Below are 24211 nucleotides of genomic sequence, written 5' to 3'. Positions count from 1 at the left end.
TTTTTCTGTAGAGGTCTTCAGACTATAAAAAGCCTGTGGGAGTTTTTTTACTCATGAGATGTTTATTTTTTTAATATAAACAATTTCATTTTCAATTAAGCCAGATTTAGGATATAGGACTAACAAGAAAGTAAACATGTTGGACAATTTCAGTGTCTTTCCTACTCAAGGCTCTGGAACCAGACAGTCTAGGTTTGGATTCCTGCTCTGTGATCTTGAGCAGGTTGTTTTGTGTGCATGTTGTATAGGGCATATGGGGGAATGGTAGGAGACAAGACTGGAAAGATAGGCAGAATCCAGACAATAAGGGGTCTTACATACTATGTAGGAGTTGGAACTCCTCTAAGTGGATGGGAAGCCACTAAAGAATTGTTAAGTAGGGAAATTACACCCTGAGATTGTGCTTTAAAACATTACTGTGGTACCATTGAAGGGGATAAATTGTTGGAGTGAGGTAGGAATGGAATCATTAAAAGAGTGGATGCAGTGGTCTAGGTGAAACAAGATGCCTGAGTTAAGGAATAGGATTAGGGACAAAGAATAAGAGATGAATTTGAGAGAGATTTAAATATTAAGTATAGGTAAGGCTTACTGATTGACTAGATATGGAGAGAGAGGGAGGGAGGGAGAGGACAGAATGATTTCTATCTTGGACAAGTGGATATACTGTAATGCTGTTAACCAAGAGAAATGTTTTGGAAGATGGGAAAGAGAATACAAGTATGCAACTGAAAACCACATGAGTGGAGATACCCAACTGGGTCTGGAGCTTAAAATAAGTGGATGAGTTTATGGGAATAAGGTGAGGGGTGAAGAGATGAGAATAGAACCCTGAGGAACTCTGAGGATGGAAAAATTGGCCAAGGAAAGAAAGAGAACCAGAACTATTGTATTGATGAAAACTTTTGCTATCCACTGACTCTTTCCTTCTAATTCTCCATGTCTTTAACATGAAACTAAAGCCAGGAAAGGACTAGGATATGGAAAACCAACCAGAGTACAGATTTTGGATTGTTAGGCTATTGAATGTAACTTGAACTATTGAATGCAAAACTGCCCTGTAAGTAGTTGCTGTTCCCCAACTGAAAACTGCTACTCTGGGAAAATATCTGTGTTGCTTCTTACTTACATTGGTCTTGCCTGATGTTTCCTGAACTTACTCCTGTGCAGTAATAACAACAGTCAATACTCATTTTTATGACTACTCTGATCGATGTAATTTCTAGCCTGTGTTACCAAAGTTAAGAGTCCGTGCTGAACTGTTATATGGAAACTAGTAACATACATAACAAAGCATGGCCAAAGAGGTGTTCAGTAGAAAGCAGAAATTGTTATCTGTAGGGTAATGCCGTATAAATATACAGAGGAAAAAAGAACTTCGCTGATAAAGAAATTCAGTATCTTAGGATACTTTTGTTTCCAAGAGACAAATTAGCTAGATCAGTGAGCGAGTGTGGAATAGTCAGCAATAGGAGGTTCAAAGTTTAGGTAAAAGATTTATTTTTGTCTTGGCTTTATTTCTGTTTATGTGTTTGTTTATTTATTTATAGCTCTGAAGATGGCTGTAGTAGATATCTACCATTCCAGGTTAAAGGAGAGACAAAGGCGGAAAAAGTAAGTATAGAAAACTATATCTTGCCTTCTTTCAGCTTTAGACTATTGACCATGTACACATATAGCCCATAAGAATTTTCTAGTTGTGGTTTATCTTGTGACCTTCAGGAATACACTTACCCTCCTTGGGTATCAACTTTTCCATCTGTCAAATGGGGATAATAATACCTGTCCTTTTTTGTTGCTTTTTTACATCCTTCTTACCCTTTCTTGATGTACTGATGACCAATGAATAATGTGAGTACAGTGTTTTAAGGAAAACAGGAACAAGATAAATTCAGGATGTTATTAAGTTATGCTTTTTAAAATGTTCTCCTTCTAACTGCTCATTTTTTTATGAGAAGTCTTTTATCTAAAAGGATTTTAAGGGGCGGCCGGATGGCTCAGTTGGTTAGAGCACGAGCCCTTAACAACAAGGTTGCCGGTTCGATTCCCACATGGGCCAGTGAGCAGCACCCTCCACAACTAGATTGAAGACAACGAGCTGCCGCTGAGCTGCTGGTGGGGCAGCCAGGTGGCTCAGTTGGTTAAAGCATGAGCTCTCAACAACAAGGTGGCCGGTTCATTTCCCATCCATGGGACGGTGGGCTGTGCCCCCTGCAACTAAAGATTTAAAACGGCGACTGGACTTGGAGCTGAGCAGCACCTTTCACAACTAGATTGAAGGACAGCGTCTTGGCTTGGAGCTGATGGGTCCTGGAAAAAACACTGTTCCCCAATATTCCCCAATAAAAAATTTTTTTAAATAAAAATAAAACATATAAAAGGATTTCAAAAGAAATCCTGAACAAGTGTCAGGCACACTTAGTTATTCCTTCTCTTTGCAACAGAACAAAAACCATACATTCAGATGGAGAAATTATGGATCCCAGATCCCTGTTTGATTGCAGAGGCTGTAACAGTTAGGAGAAGGGTATGCAGAGGTTGTGAGTGTGCGTGTGTGTACGTATGTGTAGGCATGTTACCATGGTATTGCTAACTAGAGACACAGTGACATAACAACAGTAAAAAGGAATGGGACTTGGGAAATACTGGGTTGATGAAATTGGGAGGCACTGTTGAGGGACCAAGATGTGATCCAAAGTAAAGCTTACTCTCTGCGTGTCTGGAGTTAGCTCCCCAGAAGTGCCAAAGAAGCTTACCCAGCCACTCTTGTGAGAAGCTTCATTATTAGTCATGAATATTCTGGTATAAATCAAAGGTAGATAAAATCAAAGGTAAATCAAAGGTAGATAAATCAAAGGTAATCAAATTAGAGCTAGACAGTATTGTAGAACTCAGTTGTTAAGGTTGCTGTTAGATCTTATGTTTCTTGATGCCCTTCCGTTAAACATACACAATGTTTATTTCAAATAGTTTAAAAGCATTGTGTCTGTGCAGTTGTAAATGTTTAATGTCTGATTATGGTGCCTTTTTATGGTTAACAGGGTTCTCTTAAATGACTCATATCAGCTATCATTTCTCTAAGCTTTTCTGAATAGATTAATTTTTGTGATATGGACACAGATTCTCTTGTTTCATCTTCAGTGGTAGATGTGTTGTTTTTCAGTATTTGTGAGTGCTCGTTGATTCTTCATTCGTCAAGCAAATAGTTATTGAGAATCTACTAAGCCCGAGGAGAGGAAAAATATATGATGTTTGAGAGCCTAAAATTAGTGACTCACGTACCTGCAGAACTCTGTGGGGAATGACTTCTTTGGACCTCGATATTCCACCTTGTAGTGTTTAGGTTGTCTAATAAAAGCTGCATGTGAATAAAAGCTGCATGTGGAAGGTATTATGAAATGTAAAACTAACTATAATAAACATTGTGGTTTTCATTCTAGAATTATAAGAGACCATGGATTAATCAACCTGAGAAAGTTTCAGTGTAAGTATTAGATGTTTTCCTTATTTTACAATTTCTTCCAGCATTATTGAATAGTTCTAAACAAATCATTTATGGTAGTAGTTCTTGATCCAGGTTGCATATTAGTATCACCTAGGAAGCCTTAAAGGATTCTGATACCTGGGTATCACCCCAGACTAATTAAGTCAGAACTCGGGGCGTAGAGCTACAGCATCTGTATTTTTTAAGTCTTCAAGGCAATTCTGTTAAATAGTAGTTAAGAATCATTAATACACAGTCAACAATACTTTCATGAGATTTTTTTTTTAATTAGTATAGTAATTACAGCATGAATATAAATGGATCATTTTCTGGAACCGCATAGGGTCATGTTTTGGAACTATATGTTAAACATACCTTGATCACCAGGTTGTGAAAATGTTCTTAGGAAAAATCAACAGAAAGTGATTTTTAAATTTTGTATCATAGTGGACAAAAATGACATTTAGCAGTGAATAATGGTGATAGTAAACCTTAATGATTTTTGAATGAATGCTAACTTTGACCTTACTGTTTTAAATATTGGAAATAACCTAGGTTGGGCAGAAAGAGTTCTTGTACTTTTTCTTCTACGTTGTAGAGTTTTCAACAAATAAGAATGATGATCTCATAGTAATTGCAATATTTAAATAAAATTGTTTACAATAGTAGTATGTCACAATACTCTTTTTTTGTAAAAAGTACCTTATAATTATTTTGGTTCATATCCTAGTTGATAGACTTGTACAGATTTTGACACTATGTGCCCTTGTAGGGTTCAGGTCAGCCAGTCATGGGTTAAGTGTTTGTTAATATACTCATGACCATAAGTATGGTACATTTTATGTCTTTTATTTTTTTACTTTCCATTACACATTTTTCAAGTGATCATGGTGTTTTGAGGATGTCACTTTTAACAGTTACATATATATATATATATATATTCATAAATATATAATATGCTTAACCTGCTTTTTATTATTTAGCATATTTTCATTTTTTTAATCATTGAAAATAATGCCATGATGAACTTGTTTGTGACTACAGCTTTGTCTATACTTAGATTTTTTTTTTAAGTAGATTCTCAGAAGTGGAATTAATAGGTCAAAGAGTATGACCATTAAAAACTCTTGACACTTGCTACCAGATTGCTTTACAAAAGATATATCAATTTATATTCCTTCTAGCAGTGTACAAGATTGCCTATCTAACCTCGTCCTCATTGAGAGCTATGGGTTTGCAAAAATATCTCAGGAGCAGATTTCCTTTGCCCTTTCTGTAAACAGTAATTGGTCATGTTCTGTTAGCAACTGTAGTGGGTTCCTCTGTCTCAATTCCTGGGCTTTACATAATCGGTCAGATGGCTTTTGACGTTGATTTGAAGTAGACCTTGACTCTCGCATATATTCTATTCTCAGCTGGTGGACATAGGTCAGCTTAGCCTTATTCTTTTAACTGTATGTTGCTTCTGACAAAGAAGTGACACGTACAATGTGGTTTCAGAGGTTTTCAGTTGCCATTATACTGCATGTAAAGGTATGCTTTACTATGGTAGGCAGAGGGTTTTTTTTCCATCAAATTTAAAAATTATACTCCAAATTCTTCTGTATTTATTCCTGTAGCGAGAAGTGGGGCGGGGAGGTTAATAGTGAAAATAATCAGTCTGTGGCTGCCCATCAAATTGGCTCCTAGGATTTGTGGACCTGAGTGTCCCCTGCAAGGGAAGAGATTCATCTGAAAAGAGGACTTACTTTAAATAACTGTCAAAAGTGGACAGAACGAGCCTAGTTACTGTTGATTATCTGAAATGACTGAGTAGCAGTTTCAGAGTTTCTGGCTATCCAACCTACCAGTTATTGTTGATGTGTTTACTCCCCATCTTCTTTGCTGATGCCTCTCTTTATTAGAAATTTGGTCAGTGATTTTCTGAGCTGCTGATCCTAGCTATTCTGCGTGTGTGACCATTTACTTGCATGATAGTTATCAAAATACAACTTCATTAGTCGTGGTACTTAGTTTAGAGAAAGGCCAAAAGATCCATAGAGAGAGTGAAGAAATACATGCCTCACTTGAGTATGGATAGGTAGGAGGAAGATTTTGGGTGGGGCATGCAAAGGATCACACACCTTTCCAGGCTAACCTCTTCTAGATGGTTTATTGTGTCTGCACTTCCATTGTTTTCCTCCAGAAGTTAATAGCAGCAATTTTGCCCAACACTGTCCCAAAGAATGCATGATCTGCCTTTAATTGTCTTTCCTGTCGCTGCCAGCCGTTCCTGCCCCTATACAGATTAAGAAATCGTGAGGTGTGGAGGTCACCATGTTCAGTAGTGCAGATGGTGTCCAATGGTAACAGCATCCCTGTGTGGTAATCACGGTGGTGCTATTGTCATTGTGACTAGTGTTTTGCATTCTTAGCTTTACTGTGTGCTTCCTGTCATGGGTAAGTTAGTCACGTGAAGTTAGGAGTAATATCCTTCTAGTTCACGTCTTGTAAAAGAAATACAGAAAAGTTAGGGATCCTTATACCCTCCGTGACATGGTTGTATTTTACTTTCTCTGTAGTAATGGAACGGCGGTATCCCAAGGAGGTCCAAGACCTGTATGAAACAATGAGGCGATTTGCAAGGATTGTGGGGCCAGTGGAGCACGACAAGTTCATTGAAAGCCATGCATGTAGGTGGTTTTGAGCCTTAAGCAACTCTGTGTGTGTGTGTGTGTGTGTGTGTGTGTGTGTATAAATGGGAGAGATAATGGTGTGTTTTATGTGAAGTTCTGTAAATAAATAAATGGGTATTTTTGTCTGTGTGTATGTGTGTGTCTTTATATAAATAAGAGAGGTAATGGTGTGTTTTATGTGAAGTTCTATAAGTAAATAAATGGATAGTTTTGTCTTTGTTTCCCTTTATTACCACGAAATAAATTTGGGACTTTGGGGGTGGGAGAAGAGAGGTTAAAAGGCTACTGGCTTTTCTTCCCCCCCCAGATAAACAGTAGCATAGTAGTTTTTCCTCTTTTTATTGTGGAACTCTTCAAGTACTAAGTACAAAAGTAGAGATAAAAGTATAATGAACCCCCATGTATCCATCACTCAGCTTCAGCAGTTACCAACACATGGCCAATCAGTTTCATTTCTTCCACTCCCCTCCTACCCTCAACTGGATTATTTTGAAACAAATCCAAACATCATATTATTTTGTTTATAAATTTTTTAGTATTTAGTTTTTAAAATGGGGATAGAGTTGGATGACCCATGGAGGTATTACTTCCATCAGTCTGTTGCCTTTCTCTCTGAGAGAGGACTACTCAGTTATCATTTGATTTTTCACCATAAAAAAATGGAAGTTGTTAAGGCAGGAAGGCCTAGACTTTAAAACAGTCTGGACTGGGTGGCTTAGTCTGTCCCTTGAATCATGAGATTTATGTATTTGACCTCCAAGTTGAGTTCTGGGAATGTACTTTACCAAAGCTCTTACCCTGTTCTCATCGTGCAAGTATTTCTTGCATGACATTGTAGACATTTATCTGCGCCCGGTTAGTTGCCCTCACAAACATCCCGTCTGGTTGTCATTCTTTGTATGGTTTATACTAGATGACTGATCCTTTACTTCCTGCCCCAGTTTGTGCCATCCCTGGTTTATGTGTCACTTCAAGGAACAGCCCATGGATTGTCCAGGCATTTCCTTCATCCTCTGTTTCAAAGCACCCAAATTTGAACATTTCTATTTCATAATAACCCAAGCGGTGCAACCTGATCGGTGTGCGCAGAGGAGGCCGAAGTCTTTGGTTTATAGAAAACACAATGCTCTTTTGTTCCTATAGAAGAAAGAAACTATCTGAGATTTGAGCACAGAGCTTTTGTCCTTCCCTTGCAAAAGGGCCACATCAAGTAATACCAGAGACAGGTTTCATAAAAGAATTTGGTTATGTGGTAGGACTTTTATTTAACACATGATAAATAGAGCAGAGAACCTTGGTTGTTTAAAAAAGTACTGCGTTTCCCCGAAAATAAGACCTAGCCGGACCATCCGCTCTAATATGTCTTTTGGAGCAAAAATTAATGTAAGACCCGGTATTATATTATATTACATTAACCTAGTATTATATCATATCATAAATCTGATCTTATAGTAAAATAAGACCGGGTCATATATTAATTTTTGCTCCAAAAGACTCATTAGAGCTGATGGTCCAGCTAGGTATTATTTTCAGGGAAACATGGTGTATTTGTTATTTCCATAGCTAAATTAATTCAGCCAGTTCACTATAAGTTTTCTAGGAGACAATTCCAGCAGCTGTCTGGAGACAGCAGCTAGAAGACAGCTGGAGTGGGTTTTTCTCAGCTCTTGGGTAACATTTCTAATGAGATGTTACCAACAAATAGGGTTCCCCAAATGGAATTCCCCAGGCTTTTATTATATAAGGCAGAATTACTGAAATCAGAGTCAACAGCAGAAGTGCTCATTGATGTTGATTTTGTTTTTCCAATTTTTCTCTATTCTTTTTGGGATAAACAGTGGAATTTGAACTCCGAAGGGAAATCAAGAGGCTCCAGGAATACAGGATAGCAGGCATTACCAATTTCTGTAGTAAGTACTACACGCTGTATCAGGGGAAAAATGTCTTCCAAACACATAGAAGACGTCTCTGTTTGAGGGAATGTGGATTTTTTTTTTTTAATTTTTTATATTAGTTTCAGGTACATTAGTGTACAAAGCAACATAATGATGAGACATTTACACCCCTCACAAAGTGATAATTCCCCCAAGTGTGGATTTTTTTAAAACAAGCTTTTCTTTTTCAGAATGAGTTTTTGATCCTTCTAGTAAAGTTTCATCTATTTAATTCTTATAAATACCATCATATGGATTACCTGAGGTAAAATGAAAGTTACAACAAAAAGAGAGGCGCTGCTTTAAATTTAGGATTCTGCTGTGGCCTCTAAAAAAGGGATTTTGTGTTCTAAATTTTAGCCTCAGCCTTTTAAAATTTAGTGATGCATCATCTGATCATTCTTACTCACCAAGCTTCAGCTAGCTCTAGGTGCTTACATCCCAGTTACTTGAGGTTGTGATATTTATTATATTAACAGCTGCTAACATCTCATAGAAACAGTTTACCATACACCAGGCCCAGCGCAAAACACTTCACCTGGATCATGTCATTTAATTCTCATGACAAACTTATAAGATAGGTATTGTTATTTTCATTTAATGAAGAAACTAAGGTTTAAAGTGATTAAGAGAGAGTTGCACTACGGCCAGGTCATAAGGGAGGGCAGTGTATTATAGTAGTTAAGAGCTAGACTTGGACAGCTTGGGTTTGGATTCTGGCTTTCTTGTGTACCAGACCTGTAATTAGGTTCCAGTTTCAATTTCCCAAGTCTCTTAGAATTAGTATGAAGATAAAATAGAGATAACACATGAAAACATAGCACAGTACTAGGCACACAGTAAATCCTCAGTACATGGCAGTTTCTGTTGTTTTGTTGTTACTGTTGGAATGATCTTTAGCATTTTGTCCATCTTCCTATTGGTTGAAAGTGATCACCCAGTACCCATAAGAAATAGCTTGTGGGTGTTAAGTTTAGCCTAGTATAATGGTTCTTTATTTTTAACTATGGAAATCATTTTCAAGATAAAATTTTGTGTGGTCCCCTAATCTGTAAACAAGATAAAAGTGGAACTACTTTGTTTGGAGGTACATGGTTCAGTTCAGGTCATGGATAGGACCACCCGTATGTGGTGGTGCCCTTGCTCCTCACAGTAAGCGCTGAGATGTTTTCATGGTGTTCCTGGGCTCCATGAAACCCACTGGTGTGGCATTCTGGAATCCGGCTACCTTTGTTAACATGTAGAAAACACCATGCAACTTTTGTTTAGCAGTATGCATATAAAGACTCTGGTACCAGGTTTTGATTACCTGATATTCTTTGCCTCTGGGAAAGGGGGAAAGGAACAATACCGGTCAATGAGGACTTATTTGTATTTGTGTTTCTGTTTGCTTTTAATGAAGAGTGTATGCTCATAGTACATGTGTGACTTCAAAAAATACATAGATAGAAAAAAATAGAACAGGAAGCAAATATGACAATATTAAACGTTAGTTCCTTTCAGGGGTGAAAATATGAGTGACTCGTACTTTCTTTGTATTTTTTCTATTTTGGGTACCCCCCCCAATTTATTAAAGGTGGAAAAGGAATACAAATATTTTTGTTTTCTTTTCAAAAAAGGGATTTCAAACGAGGGGAAATCTACTTTGCTCTTGGAAAAATAATTGTGGTAGCAGTTTTGCAAAGGAAACCAAAAAAACACAAACAGTTTGCTGGTCAGTCGGGAAACCTTTCTGTTAGCTCTGCATGATCATGGCAGTCGGGATGTTCTTTCCACCCCCAGGTGCCAGAACCTATGATCACCTCAAGAAGACGCGGGAGGAGGAGCGCCTGAAGCGCACCATGCTTTCTGAAGTGCTCCAGTACATCCAGGACAGCAGTGCTTGCCAGCAGTGGCTCCGCCGACAAGCTGACATGTGAGTCATTAGTCCGGGGTGAAGGAACATCCTTTTGGCCTTTACAGGTATTTTCAGACATATCCTTGGGCACCCTCCCCTAGATGACAGAGTAATAATAATTGGATAGCTAGAAGAATTCAGAAAATGTTAGCAGTCTCTCTCAGATACAGTGCAATACTGACAGTTTAGAGAAACACCTGGCCTCCTAGAATCCTGCTTTGCTACTTTGATCTTACTTTTAAAAATAAGTAAATTCCCTCCACCCATGTCTTCTCTCTCCCTCCGTATCTATTGGTATGATCTCCATTGGAGAACCATATTTGTATCCTTTCCCCATGAGTGGTCTCCATGATGTTCGAGCTAAGAGCTCTTCACATACCCAAGTGATTTCCCCTTGCAGAACACATTTCCTTTTCTGGTTAGCATAGTGGGATAGCCTGTAAAACATGTGCAGTCTCCCTCATTACGTGTGTTCAAAGTAACCGACCTGATAAAGGGCACCCATTCCCACCGAGCTTTTGGAAATTGCTTTCTTTGGTGTGATGTAAGTTTAAATTCCTCTTCTTCATTGTAGTGATTCTGGCCTGAGTCCTTCTGTTCCAATGGCTTCGAATTCAGGTAATTATTTTTCAGGCCGCCGCAAGTCTTTGTGAAGTTTTCATTCTAGGGATTGTGGTGACCCAGCAGTTCCTCCCCACCATGTGGGATCAGGGTGCTTAGGCAGAGTGATGGTAATTATGTGTTGTCCCAGTTTATAAACATCAGCAAGTTTTCAGAATCTTCATGGCCAGACAAGGATTGTCATCAGGGGTAGTGCAGAGACGAGAAGGACAGATTCCAGAGAGGAGGGTTCTTTATTTCACCCAAGTCTGTGGGCAGTTGACTGTGTTTCATCTACCACAGATTATGAGATTTGTCTCTAAGGGAGTAAATTAAAGCCTTTGTATCCTATATAAACAAAGAGGTATGTTACTTGCCAGAAAGGCAAGGATTTCTTCTTAAGTTGGAGACTTAAGGTATTTCTATTTCTTAGCTTTACCTCTTTGGTTATGTCCTATTTTCAGATTAGTTTACAGAGCTATATTAAGCCATATGCTTTACGTTATTCTTGGTGTTTGGTAATCAGCACCTGGTAATTTGGGACCGTATTAGTTACAGAGCTCTGTTCCAAGATTGTTGTATTTCTTTGCCTGTTCTCTTGGTTATCGTCCATCCCTGTTCCATATGGTAGATTAGCCACTTCCCCTAATCAGAACATACAGACCATTCTATTGATTGGAAACAGACTAGCCTAAGAAATGACCCATTGCAGTTTTACCATTCTTTGGAAAGTTGGAACAGACCTGTGATCCCATTCTTGACTATAGGCCTTGGAAAAGACCACGTAGGGATGATGCTTCCCCCACCCCTATTTATTCCTTTGTTTCAAATAATTGTTTCTTAATATTTTGAGAAGAAAAGAGAGTCTTTTAGGGAGTAGCCAAGACAGCAAAGTATGGGCGGCCGGATGGCTCAGTTGGTTAGAGTGCGAGCTCTTAACAACAAGGTTGCCAGTTCAATTCCCACATAGGATGGTGGGCTGTGCCCCCTGCAACTAAAGATTGAAAATGGCAACTAGACTTGGAGTTGAGCTGCGCCCTCCACAACTAGATTGAAGGACAACAACTTGACTTGGAGCTGATGGGTCCCAGAAAAAACACAGTTACCCAATAAAAATTAAAAAAAAAAAAAAACAACAAAGTACAAATTTTATTTTATAAGTTTCTTACTTCCAACTTCTCCCACCCCAATCTAAGAACAGAAATACAACTAACTTAATACTAGCTAATTAAAATTATCTAACGTGACCATGCAACTTTGGTGTTTATGTTTTCTGAACCATCTGCACTCACTTATTCTTTGTTGCTTCCTCAGCTGGTGCTAGTTACAGCCTCCCCCCTGTATTTAGGTTGAGGAGACCCCTTGCCCCGCCTCATGTTCTGAGTTGGTCCTAAGGCAGTGCACAGTTAGAAACATGGATGCTTATAATTTAGCCTCTGGGAACGTGGCTGAGGCATCAAATGATTTTCGTCTCCCTCTTTGAGCTTTTAGGGTAAGGCGAGGCCTGTAGGTTATGAAGAAGCCCTTTTGTTGATGTTACACAGAAGCATATTTTCTAGCAGAACAGCCTATAACAATCCCTCCCCTTTCTCTCCACCACCTAAAAGACAACCGCCATAAAACTTGTTAATATATTATTCTACACTTTCTTTTGCTTAACTCAGCCCATCCACCCCCAACTGAACAGTAATCTCAAACAGTCAAAACAAAACCGAAAAATTGTGTACATCAAGCTTCCCATCCTGGGCAGTGTCCTTGTACTTGGGTTTGTTTCTCAGGAATGTGAGTTCACCTTAGCCTCTACTTTGCTATATAATGGCTCATTGTTCCTGTGTGGATCTTTCAGGTAAACAGGGCTACTTTGGAAGGAACAGATATTCCTTCACATAATCAATAAGAAGGCCCTTTTGCTGGCCTAACAGTCTGCCTTTGATCTGAAGGCAAATGGTACTTGGTTAATTACCGTGTTTGCCTTGTACTGCTGGCAGAGTGGCAACGGTTAGGAAATATCTCTCCTGCCGAGTTGTTATTTCCATTCATCAGCTGTCAAGACAGGTAGTGTGTGACCTTTCTTAACTGGATGCCATCTGGGCTTTAGGTTTTAGAATCTTGTACGGGGTTAGGAAGAAATGGGTGATAACTACTGTGGTATGTAGTCGCGTTTGATGCTAAGGTATGTGTGATTGTATGTACATTTTAGCAGCGCAAAGGGCACACAAATTACCATTTTTATTTTCAAGGGAACGTTGTGGTGCCCATGTTGCTAGTTAAGTTTGGGCCTGAGGTGATAGGAAGAGATTTCCTACAGCGGGATATAGTAATCTTGTACCTAACAGGCCTGGCTGTAGTGAACGTTGTCATACTTTACACCTGAGAAATTGTCACTCCTATGAAATATATGCCCTTTTCTGTCTGTGTCTACAGGTAGACGAAGTGCACCACCCTTGAACCTCACTGGCCTCCCTGGCACAGAGAAGCTAAATGAAAAAGAAAAGGAGGTAACAAAAAGAAGGGGAGCTAGAGGAAAGAGAGTAGGGGGCTGCTAATTCATTGAATTGTCATTACAAACGCATTATAGGATCAAACCCATTTTATTCTGCTTATCTAACGTTTCTATAGTTCTAGTCTATCCTAGAAGTCTAAACATTACAGAGCTAACCTCAGTAGGTTTCAAAGAACTCCTTTCGTTATCACCTTGCCACCATTTGCCTTCTGATGAACATATGATATGTAAATCTAATTAGCAACTGTCATTTATGGAGCATTTACCGTGTACCAGATACTTTATTAAGTGCCTTATGTCAAGGAAATTAATTTTTTATAAACCTGAAATAACTTGTATATGAAACTGATAATTGCCTATTAGAATGGTCGCTTTAAGTTGTTCTACACTTTTTACAACAGTATAACCATCACTTGAAAGATTTTTTTGAATTGTCTCCATAGCATGTTCATAAGCTTAAAGAAGGGAATTTTTCATCATATATAGTCACATATTAATTTGATTTAAAAATAGCATGACCCACTTTTCCATTGTAATCATCAGGCTTGTCTTCATATTACTTTTGGCTGGCTTTAAAATTAAATCCAACCTTAAAAGAGTCACCACCAAGCATTTTGTAAAGAATGTGCTATGGCTCTGATTCCTCTTTTGATCCTCATATGCTCCTTTTATAGATCCCAAGATCAGTGGCCCCATCTGCCGTGTTGTACCATTATTCAGGTCAGAGAGTAAAGAAGAGTCAAGGAGTAGGAGCTAGTATTAGTCTTTTATTTTATCCACTAGGAATAGCAAAGATTAGTTTGGAAGTAGAAGGAAGTTTATGTTATATCCAAGGATTGCTAACAAAGGTCACAGCCATTTTGATTCAAATACTGAATTGCTTGGAGTTTCAAGCAGTTTTTATCCTTACCCAAAAAAGGGTGACCTCAGAGTGCCCATTGCTAGATAATGGTAAGTGACCTGGAATTGAGCTAGCTCTCGATTTTTAGCAGCTAAAATGGCCTCTCTTATAGCAAGGTCTCTCTATATCTCTTCTCCCACCAAAGTAGGAAACGTAATCACAAAAGCAGGAACTACTACTTTATGCTGATACTAAAAGTAATGATTCACATTTGGGAATCCATGTGTCTGCACCCCCGCCCCCCTGTGCCTGGGGCCCTTCCCTGACTGGCTGTGCTGGAATGTGCTGGGCCTCTGCCCCAGCTGCTCCTCAGGACTCACGCTTGTTTTCCCTGACAAACCCAGGTGAGCCAGCTGACACGTGCTAAAGGCTCTCCCAGCATCATACTCTGGCTCTCTCTTCCTAAGAGTCTGTCTTTAGTGAGTATTTCCTCCAAAGAAGAGACTAAATGGAATGTTGTACAGCCACCCAATAGCTCCTATAAATAGTTGGAGGTTGATGTCACTTCTTAAATTTTATTTTAGCTATACCTGCTGGGTTAAATTATGAGAATAACAGATGTTAATGTTTATTAAATTTGCCATGTCTTACAGCTCTGTCAGATGGTGAGGTTGGTCCCAGGAGCCTATTTAGAATACAAATCTGCTCTGTTGAACGAATGTAACAAGCAAGGAGGCTTGCGACTGGCACAGGCAAGGGCCCTCATCAAGATAGACGTGAACAAAACCCGGAAAATCTATGATTTCCTCATTCGAGAAGGATACATCACTAAAGCCTGAGGCTCGAAACGCGTGGGGTCTGAAATCACAAGTTTGGAATGTGGTGGGCCCGTGGACAGTATGGGCATTCTGGAGAGTTTCGTTTTTGAGCTGAATTCTCATTGTAAAAAGAAGGGAAGGACAAAGGAAACCTTAAGTTGTATTAATGTCGACTTTATTCTCCACCCTGCTTTAAAACACTCCTGTTTTTGGTATTGTGCTGCAGAGTTATGTGCTAGATAAGCTATTATTAAATGTGAGTGGGCATTCATTCCTAGCACCTTGTAACTAAAACAAGAACCATAGTACCTCACATCACAGTGTCGGTAGAAATAGAACCAGTCTTTAGGCCCAGGAGTCCAGCTCAGATCCTTGTACTTGACAGGTTAGCTGTTCTAATGATCTGTTTTGCCTTCAAACATTACAGACAGATTTAAAATACGGAGGAAGGTAATAGAGCATGAGAAAGCTTTCTATTTCCTTCTGAGGATTTTTCAAGCTGACAATTTATATGTAGGAGCAAAGGGGAGGAAAATCTCCTCGAGATGGTCTTGTCCCAAACTGCATCTTTAACTTTAATGTCTGGCTTTGTACTTTGCAGTCTGTCTAATCTGCAGTAGACTCTTGAGGAGGTAGCACCGGATATACAATGTCTCTGTTATTTTTAGAATTAATGGATTAAAATGTTTTGCTACTTAATTTGTGGGTGTGTCAAATATTCTGGTAACTAAAGCACATTTAGGGTGTTGGATGCTCGCCTCATCACGCTGCACTGTCTGCTAACATGTGTGTCCTGAACTCACCCTGTTCTTACCCTGGGTTGCCCAGGATACCAGGCCCCTGAGGATGGAGATGATGCAACTAACCTCAGCTTTGCTTGGATTGAGACCTGAACCCTAATTTCTTAATGGTGAAAAGCTAACCTGCAATAAAAGCTCCTTTTAAAACAAATGTAAAGCATTTTCATATATGGGACTCAGTAGATATGAGTGTGAGTAACCCCACCACATCTGAAACTTGGTCCTCAAACCTTTCTGCAGAATAAGAAGCCACATTCACAGTCAAGGTTATCCCATTTCTATTAGAAGGAAAGTTGTATATATAATAGAAATAACTTCAGAATCTGCACAAATTACCTCCAGTAGCTGACTGATTCTTTAATTCTTTCAACATTCAAAATATCTAATTAAGATAGCATATGCTTTGTTGAAAGTATCTCCTCAAACTTTTTGACTGATGTAAAGATGCATGCAGCTTGCTAATAGACTTCATCTAGGGGTTATAAATGAAAATGAAACTCTTAGAATCTGAAGGAATTAGAATAAAGGATTTCAATCTTTAAAAAGGATGGCTTGTGGAAATGGTCTCTTTTCTTTGCATAGTCATCCATCGCTCTTAGAAAAACGTATTCTTCCACCACTATCACCCTTAGTTGGTCACAGAGGGATTGCCTCTTATCTCTGAAAGGTAATTCTGGGTCTCAAACTTTGGGATGCATTAGCATCAATGTCGGGTGGTCTGTTGTAGTCTGAAGAGTCCTTAATCTTGAAGGCTTCATGGGAGAGGCGAGCTTTTGAGGCAATGATAAGATTGAGAGGAAAGAGATAATTTGGCAGATGGAAGTGAGAGACTGTTCCAGACATAGTGGGTCTGGAGGGTGCTATGGAGGCAGCAGGAGGAGTAAGGAAAATGGAGCCAAGAGATACACGAATAGTTGGCTAGGACACGGGGGCAGCTGTGGTAGTTAGGAGTGGGAGGATGGGAGGACAGTCTGATAGAAACCTTGGAACCAGTGGAACTCTGAAAAACTGGTGGGGGAATCAGTAGATTTGATAAGGAAAAGGGCATGGTTGAAAATAGTTACAGAAAACCAAGGCTGCCATTTCAAATGACTGGATTTTATAAGGTAGGATTATCACTGTTTTGGTAAACCAAATTTTGCAAAATTTAAGACCTAGAATCTCAAAATTTAAGACCTTAAATTTTCTCCACGATCACGCCATGTTTGGGGTGAGGAGTACTGAAAGGAGTCACTGAGTCGCTCTCTTTGCACTTATAATAGAAAAGCACTTGCTGGTATTTGATCTGGCTTAAGTACGTTATTGTCTTCCATGTTCTTAGCACCAAAGGAAGGCCCTTCTTGTTACTAAAAATCCAGAACTAGCAAGAGCCTTTCAAGAGAATACTCCATCCTTCCCTTTGCTGCAAGATAAGGTTGACCATGTATCAGCTATACTAACAGGTTTCTCTTAATCCTGATCATTTTAGAAGTGGAAGAGTTTATTCTGAAAATAACATGAACAGAAACCCTTTATTGTTAATTTTTATAATAATTTAACATCAAAGCTTTCTGCTGGAATTTTTTGCATATCCTTCTGTGCCAGAGGTAGGAGGTAGAGAACAGATCTTTCCCTGTAATGACTCTTTCCTCTGCTCAAAGACCTAAACTGTCTCTCTTGAGACCAACTAACTGTTCATGGTTTATCTCTTCTTGGATTCCAGTTTTCATCCTTTTACTGTTTTCATCCTTTTCCTTTTACACCCCACCCCCATTTTAAGTCTGAATTCAGTACTTAATTAACCAGCCCTTGCTGAGAGATAAGAACAAATTTCCCAGTTTTTAGTCATGAAATCAGCTTGTAGTGGCTGGAAGGAGAAGACCAATGACATCAATAACAACAAAATTCCACTTGGTAAGTCATTTTAGCTTTAAAAAATATGTAGATAGGTAATAAAAGAACTGAAATAGGGGCAGCCTGTTAGCTCAGTTGGTTAGAGCACGGTGCTCTTAACTACAAGGTTGCCGGTTCAATCCCCACATGGGCCACTGTGAGCTGCGGCGTCCACAACTAGATTGAAACAACTACTTGACTTGGAGCTGATGGATCCTGGAAAAACACACTTAAAATAAATAAAAATTAAAAAAAAAATCACGAAATTTCCAGTGTGAAGATTCAGAGGCCCAAATTACAAAGAGAAGCTTGGAAAAACTTATTCATATTGACTCCAAAATACTTTTCCACTGGTCTCTGGGCAAGAGAGTAGTATTGTGTTCTAAACAGCCTTCTGGAACATGGTTCATTCATTTTTAAGGATGTTTGTAGATAACGTCTATATATGTAGGCACTGTATTATTGTTAACGCAAAAAGCTTTTCCACAACTTATACATAACTGGCTTTTTGTTTGTTTGAATTTCTAAATCTTAAAGTTTGATTCAAGAGTTACTGTTCCAAAAGCTTTGCTTTCATTTCCATTGTGCTCAATTTGCCAGAAGAGACCATCTCTGGTACAGTGGGACTCTGGCCTTGTGTAGAAGAGGTAGCCCAGCTCACACAAAGGGTTTCTCTTTAATCAGACACGATAACCAGCCCTTCTGAGTGAGATGTAAGTGAAACTGAGCAGGACCTCAGAGTACAAGCAGGGTCAGAGCAGCCTGGGTGGGATGGTAAGGGTCGAGCTGACAGAGGCACTTAATTTAGGAGTGAGAAGAATAATGAAGAGCATTTAACTAGGGAATATTTTGGAACCTAAGTAACCTATCCATGAAATACGCATCAGCACTGGGTGTAGTGTGTTGCTTTTAAGGGGTGGGGGTGGGGAACAGATGAATAATTTCTGAGAAGTCTGGAAAGCCAGTTTCTAAGTCTAATGGTGGGAAGTTCTTTGCCTGGTGCCTCGGCTTCTGTCTGTTCAGATGTACTGGGATGAAAGCATTAACTGCCCTTTGATTTGACTGACCGGGCTTACTTGTCAAGAAACCTAGGTATTTAAGGAAAGGATGAATGTCTTCCATATGACATTAAAATTCTTTTGTCCCCATGAGTTACTTGCTTGGTATGCATCGTGTACTGGGACCCCTTCCCTGTTAAGAGTAGGAATAAGGAAGTTGAGAAAAGAATGCAGAAAGAGACCATTAAAAGGTTTACAACCCAACACTGAGGGATACAAAAAATGTGAATGTCACCATACTGCCTTGTTTTTGAAAGCCCTATAGTTAACCTTTGCCAGCCCAGACTTGTTTATGTCTTTCAGGGCTGGATAATTAAGTCTGATGCACTTATTTTCTATTGTGGAGTAGGGGAGGGATTTCTGTGGCACCAAACTAACTTGGTTGAGTTAATCTCTCATTCTTTTTTTTCCTTCTCGTTTTTCTTTTTCTTTTTTTCTTTTTCCATTTGTTTGTTCTCTCATTCTTAACCAAGCAATACTTTTTTTCAGCTTGCTCTGGTCTCCCTTGTGGTCCTATGTGGCAGAAAGCTTCCAGGTGGCTTGCTAATTAACCTGCCTTGATTCCCTGTTATGTTGAACAGAAGTAGCATCTTAGGAAATGTGAAAAGGAGGAGACCTCATAGTTTTAAGAAACCAACGTTTTTTCTTAAAGCAAAAATGCTGAAATGCTGTCATCACCCTTATTCAGTGAACTGACAGCTAAGTGCCACCTCATGACACTTCTAATGCATTCCTCTTCTCCTGGGAGGGCTGTCTGCCGAGTGTGCTCCCTGTTTCTGCAGTTGTTTGCAGTGAACGACCTTCTCTTTTCTCCCATTAAACAATAGTAACTGATTTCCCCTCCCCGCCCCATTATCACCCTTCATTTAGAGAGTTCCTTTAAAACATAAAAAATATATTTTAAGAAATAAAAAAAAATATGGAAACTGCACTATGGAGCTTGATTTTAATGTTCCCAATCAATGTCCCCTATAAGAAAACTGGTTCTGAATTTGGGCTAAGTGTCCATGTTTTTATTTCAGTTTCTAATCATAGGATGTTGTCTAAGCTAAAAATGGCACTTTTCCAAAAAAACTATTGAAAAGGAGTGAAAAGTTCAGAAAGACTTTTCACTAAAGTGAAGACACTAGCTCCCGAGTACCAGGGGCCTTAGAGAGATGGGTGGGCTGATTTGAACTTTGGTAGAGGAGGAGGGGGCAGCAGTATTCGAACCCTGATCCCATGGGAATTTGCTGTCTGCTTTGGAGAAGTGCATCAGCTTTTCCATTCACTGTCCTGTTAGGAGCCTCTTTTTAACCAAGGTCAAGCTGCAGCTGAAAAAGCCATTCTTACCAAGGGCACGAGCCAGAGCCCTTATTTTTGCCTAGAGGATAACACTTTGATATATTTTTACCAAAGAGCTAACCACAGATAGGTGACAGCAATGTCAGACTTACTTGGCTACACCCCCTCCCCCTCACGCACAAGAAAATCTTTTTTGTTGTTTTGGGCGTGCATAGTTTCAGGACACCTGTCAGATCTAAGTCAGCATAGGGTTTAACTTCATGATGCAAAGCAAAATGCTTTTGAGAGCAAAATCTCCCAGGAGTGCTTTCCGCCCCCAGCTACTGCAGAAAAGAAAGCGTCTGTGGGAGAGAAGGGTGGCTATAGACGTCATTGTCATTGCATCTTCCAGATCCCAGCTGTGACCTGGCTCAGAGTTTTATAGTTAAAAATAACCATGGCTTAGAGTTGGGGGAAAAAAGTAAACTGTTGCATCTCCATGGGAACTAGGAGAAGGAAAAAGGCAAGGCATGGAGTTCCAGCAGATGTGGCGAGGTGGGGTGGATATGGGGGTTGGGAGCTTAGAGGTTCCTCTGGTGCCTCCCACCAGCATCCAGGAGATACCCCCTGATTAGCATCCAAGATGGAGCCAGACTGTTCCAGGGCTCTGGAGACACTTTGCAGCCAAAATATGTTTGCAACAACATGTCTAAGTCTTGGGTCTGGGGAAGAATTATTGGAGGCTTCCAAATTCCTGTAACCCAGATTTGCTACTATTTGGTGAAGTAGAGAGAAGAGCAATCCAGGAGGTTAGATGTTGCCTTCTAAATAATATCTGGGAACTTCTATCCCTCCCACCCCCTAATTCACATTCTACTCTTTCATTTGCATAGTCAGAGACTTGACAAGTAGCAATTTATAACTAGAGGGGAAGTGTTCAGGTTCTTGGACTGACATGGACATTGACTCCCTCTCTGTAGGACCAGTTTATTTCTCTTTGGTGTAGGAGATGATGCAAAGTGGCATTAATTACCTAGGATGCCCTTAAAATTACGTATGTCTTACTATTTCTGGTATTGTTATTGTCACAGGTGACTAACTCGTGCGGGGGAAATACATTATTTCATTTCCCTTTTCTTTAAAGGTCTCTTTAAAAACATTTTTTTCCCTAAAGAAATACATGAACACATTCAAATTGTAAAAATAATTTTAAACCCCTTTCTTTTCATTTTTACATGAAGAGTTTATATGCTTATGTATTTACCTGCCTGTGCGTTGGAAAGACCTGAGTGTTAATCCTTGCTCCTTAATAATAAGACAACCTTGGGCAAGTTTCTCAACCCCTCATGTCTAAAGTGTGGTTGATAACTCCTACCTGACTGGGTTTGATGAAGAGTAAATGGGATAAGGTATTTTAACCTCCTGGCACCTCCCTTCTCTCTTCTCCTCCCTGCTTTCTTCCCTTCCCCTCCACTTCCGGTTTCTTCCCTTCACTTCCCTTCCCATGGAGCCTTTGATATTTTCATTTAACTCCTGCCAGGTATGAACAAGCATTTGATTTTCCTGTACCGTACAATTCACACCATGAGACTCACGGAGGGACACTAAGATCGGAAAGACACAGAGCAAATGTTACAACAGGCAGCTAAGCATTTTTCAAGAATGTTGTTTATATTGGAATTCTCATCACTGTGCATTATTGCCACAGCCCCAGGGTTGAATTAAGGGCAGACAATTTCAAAGACTGATACATATTAAATGACCTAGTTATCCTAGACATATTGTAATTATATAATGCCTAGCTCAAGAAGCCTGAAGTAAGGTTACAAAGCTATATGACACAGTGATTGTCACTGTGTAAAGAAAGGTAAAGAATCATGCATAGTAAAAAGACCAGACAGAAAAGATGCTAATCATTGTTTTGTTAGATAGTAAAATCATGGTTGATGTGCTTGTGTGTTCTCTCTCTCTCTCTCTCTGTCTCCCTCTCTCTCTCTCGTAATGTGACATTTATTAATGGAAAAATAAATTTTATGAGAACTATGAATACTCTAAAAATAGAAGTTTGAAGTATTTTACATTAGTAAAATTTAGTTAAGCCTTATGATAGCCATATAAGGAGCTATGTTACATCTTGTAAAATGACACAAGCCTTAGGCAATTTCTGTAGTAGATGAACTGTGTTTCGGGACTTCTATCTCCTAGTTCCTTTATTTTTTCCCCATTTATAGTTTCCTCCCAGATACCTGGTGTCCACTGTCCCTCTCAAACATGTCAAAGGACAGTAGGTTAAAGATTTACTTCTCTTGGGAGGGGTTTGCATTTTTTAACTATTGATAGCGTATACTCTGGAATTACAGGCATTACCAAGCAACCGTTTAGACATCTGTGAGCCATGCCACCTGATGGCAAACTTCTGTAGACTGAGGAGCCCTGATCACAGCTATTCCCCCAGTTCTGACAGATATATCAAAGCTGTTGTCAATTTGTTACCGAGAGGCAGTGATATGAATGGAAAATGCAACTAGTACTGTTTCTCAGGGACCCATAAAGTTCTGATTTAGGAGCGCATGCAATTAAGGAGAATATTTTTGGAAAGCCAGATATCAGAAGCCAAGCAGAGTAGAAGTTTCCACCCTCTACTTACTGTGTCTAATCAGATCAACTGTCACTCTGCACAGAAGCTGCACTGCTCTAAAACACTGCTTATTTAGATACAGTCAGGAGCACCCACACCTCCCTGGGTCATACCATATTTCCCAGTAAATAAGACCAGGGCTTATATTAATTTTTGCTCCAAAAGACGCATTAGGGCTTATGTTCAGGGGATGTCATCCTGAAAAATCATGCCAGGGCTTACTTTCCGGTTAGGTTTTATTTTCAGGGAAACACGGTATTAATACTTTACTAGCAGATGACTTCAAAGATGTTTCTATATCTAAAATGGTTGACACCTATAAAGATACCTACTGTGTTTCCCCAAAAATAAGACCTAGCTGGACAATCAGCTCTAATGCATCTTTTGGAGCAAAAATTAATATAAGACCCAATCTTATTTTACTATAAAACCGGGTATTATATAACATAATAAATATAATACACTATAATATAGAATAATACTGGGTCTTATATTAATGTTTTTCTCCAAACGACGCATTAGAGCTGATTGTCCGGCTAGGTCATATTTTCGTGGAAACAGGGTATTTACAGTATACTGATGTGCTGTCTAGTAAGATGGCCTCTAGCCTCATGTGGCTATTTAAATTTCAATTGATTAAAATTAATTAAATTAAACATACAGTTCCTCCGTGATACTAGCCACAGTTCAAGTGCTCAAAAGCCACACGAGGCTAGTGGCTACTGTAGTGGACAGTGCATGTCCATCACAAAAAGTTCTCTTGGACAGTGTTGGTCTAGAAGATAATACCTTCAAGTTGCATTTTTTTGTAGAGGCATCTAGAAGCCCACACTTTCACTGTAAAGGCATGAAGTACCTCCCTACCCACAGGCCTATATGTACAGTCACTAAATGATCCTACTGAATTTAGCACTTCTTCCTACTTTCCTTCATCTCTAGATCTTGACACATACATCACACTCAAACTATTTTAGCCCTCTTCCCTCCTTCGTTGATATGATGCTTCATGGTAGGCTGTTTCCCGTAATCCATGAAAACGCTCTGTTCCTTGTCACCAACTAGAGCTGTTCTGGAAACCTGCCTTCTGGGTAACAAACAAACTGGAATATGAAGAGAGATTCATCTATTTGCGCTGCCGAGTCACTGAAGCGACTGAAGGAACGACTAGGGGGAGAAAGAAATGAAAGCGACATACAATCGTTTCTATTAGAGATTTTGCTATTTTGGTCTTGGCATGTCAAAAATAAGTCACTAGATGAATTAGTGGTGAAGCAATTTAGTGCTGGGAAGATGCCTTTCCCAGGCAAGATCTCAATTCCTAGTGTTTTGTCCCAATCAGATTCTGCTTTATTCTCACGCAGAAGAATGGATTAATTTTGCCTAATTTTAAAGCTTTGATTCTCTCTTTTTATGAAGGCAATATAAACAAATCTCTCAATTCTAGGCTTTTTCAGCTCCCCTAAGATTATCACTAAAATGCCTTTGATGTTATATTTTTGTCTGGGAAGCAAGCAGAACTTTAGATATTCCTACACCCACAGGACAACTTGAGTCCGGCTGGGAATCAGGAAGAGTCTGAAAAAGCCTCAAAGCTTTTGGTTGAAGACGGCAGGAGATGTAAACCCAACACGCAGTTTTTATTTCCCTCACCACCCTATCCTCCCAAACCTGGCTGCTCCTTTGATTGTTCAGCAGTTCTGATGCCAACGATTAACAACGGTGAGGAGCTGGGTCTGGTGAGTAAAGGGCTGGGCGTGGAGTCTGAACTCTTAGGTGTCTGACTCACTGAGGAGCCCTGACGAAGTCGTTTGTATCTGTCTCCCCTCAT

At 39.4% G+C, this 24211-nt stretch overlaps 1 protein-coding gene across 3 annotated transcripts in view; it reads left to right on the top strand.

Annotated features, from left to right (window-relative positions):
- The window catches only part of TADA2A (transcriptional adaptor 2A), a 41460-nt gene extending 23997 nt beyond the window's left edge, over positions 1-17463 (top strand). For 2 of the 3 annotated variants that reach the window (XM_033090735.1, XM_033090736.1), the window contains exons 9-16: positions 1551-1614; positions 3441-3484; positions 6046-6156; positions 7998-8069; positions 9876-10008; positions 10565-10608; positions 13015-13088; positions 14588-14909. In XM_033090735.1, the coding sequence (XP_032946626.1) occupies positions 1551-1614; positions 3441-3484; positions 6046-6156; positions 7998-8069; positions 9876-10008; positions 10565-10608; positions 13015-13088; positions 14588-14773 (728 nt within the window). In that variant the 3' untranslated portion in view covers positions 14774-14909. Of the gene's footprint in view, positions 1-1550; positions 1615-3440; positions 3485-6045; positions 6157-7997; positions 8070-9875; positions 10009-10564; positions 10609-13014; positions 13089-14587 lie in introns of all 3 variants that reach the window. The other variant, XM_033090737.1, reaches the window with a different exon arrangement.
- Positions 17464-24211: the final 6748 nt, after the last annotated feature.

Source organism: Rhinolophus ferrumequinum, chromosome 21 (assembly GCF_004115265.2).
Source record: "Rhinolophus ferrumequinum isolate MPI-CBG mRhiFer1 chromosome 21, mRhiFer1_v1.p, whole genome shotgun sequence".
Classification (NCBI taxonomy): domain Eukaryota; kingdom Metazoa; phylum Chordata; class Mammalia; order Chiroptera; family Rhinolophidae; genus Rhinolophus; species Rhinolophus ferrumequinum.
The sequence above is the reverse complement of the archived record's forward strand: the minus strand, read 5'-3'. Positions and strand labels throughout refer to the sequence as shown.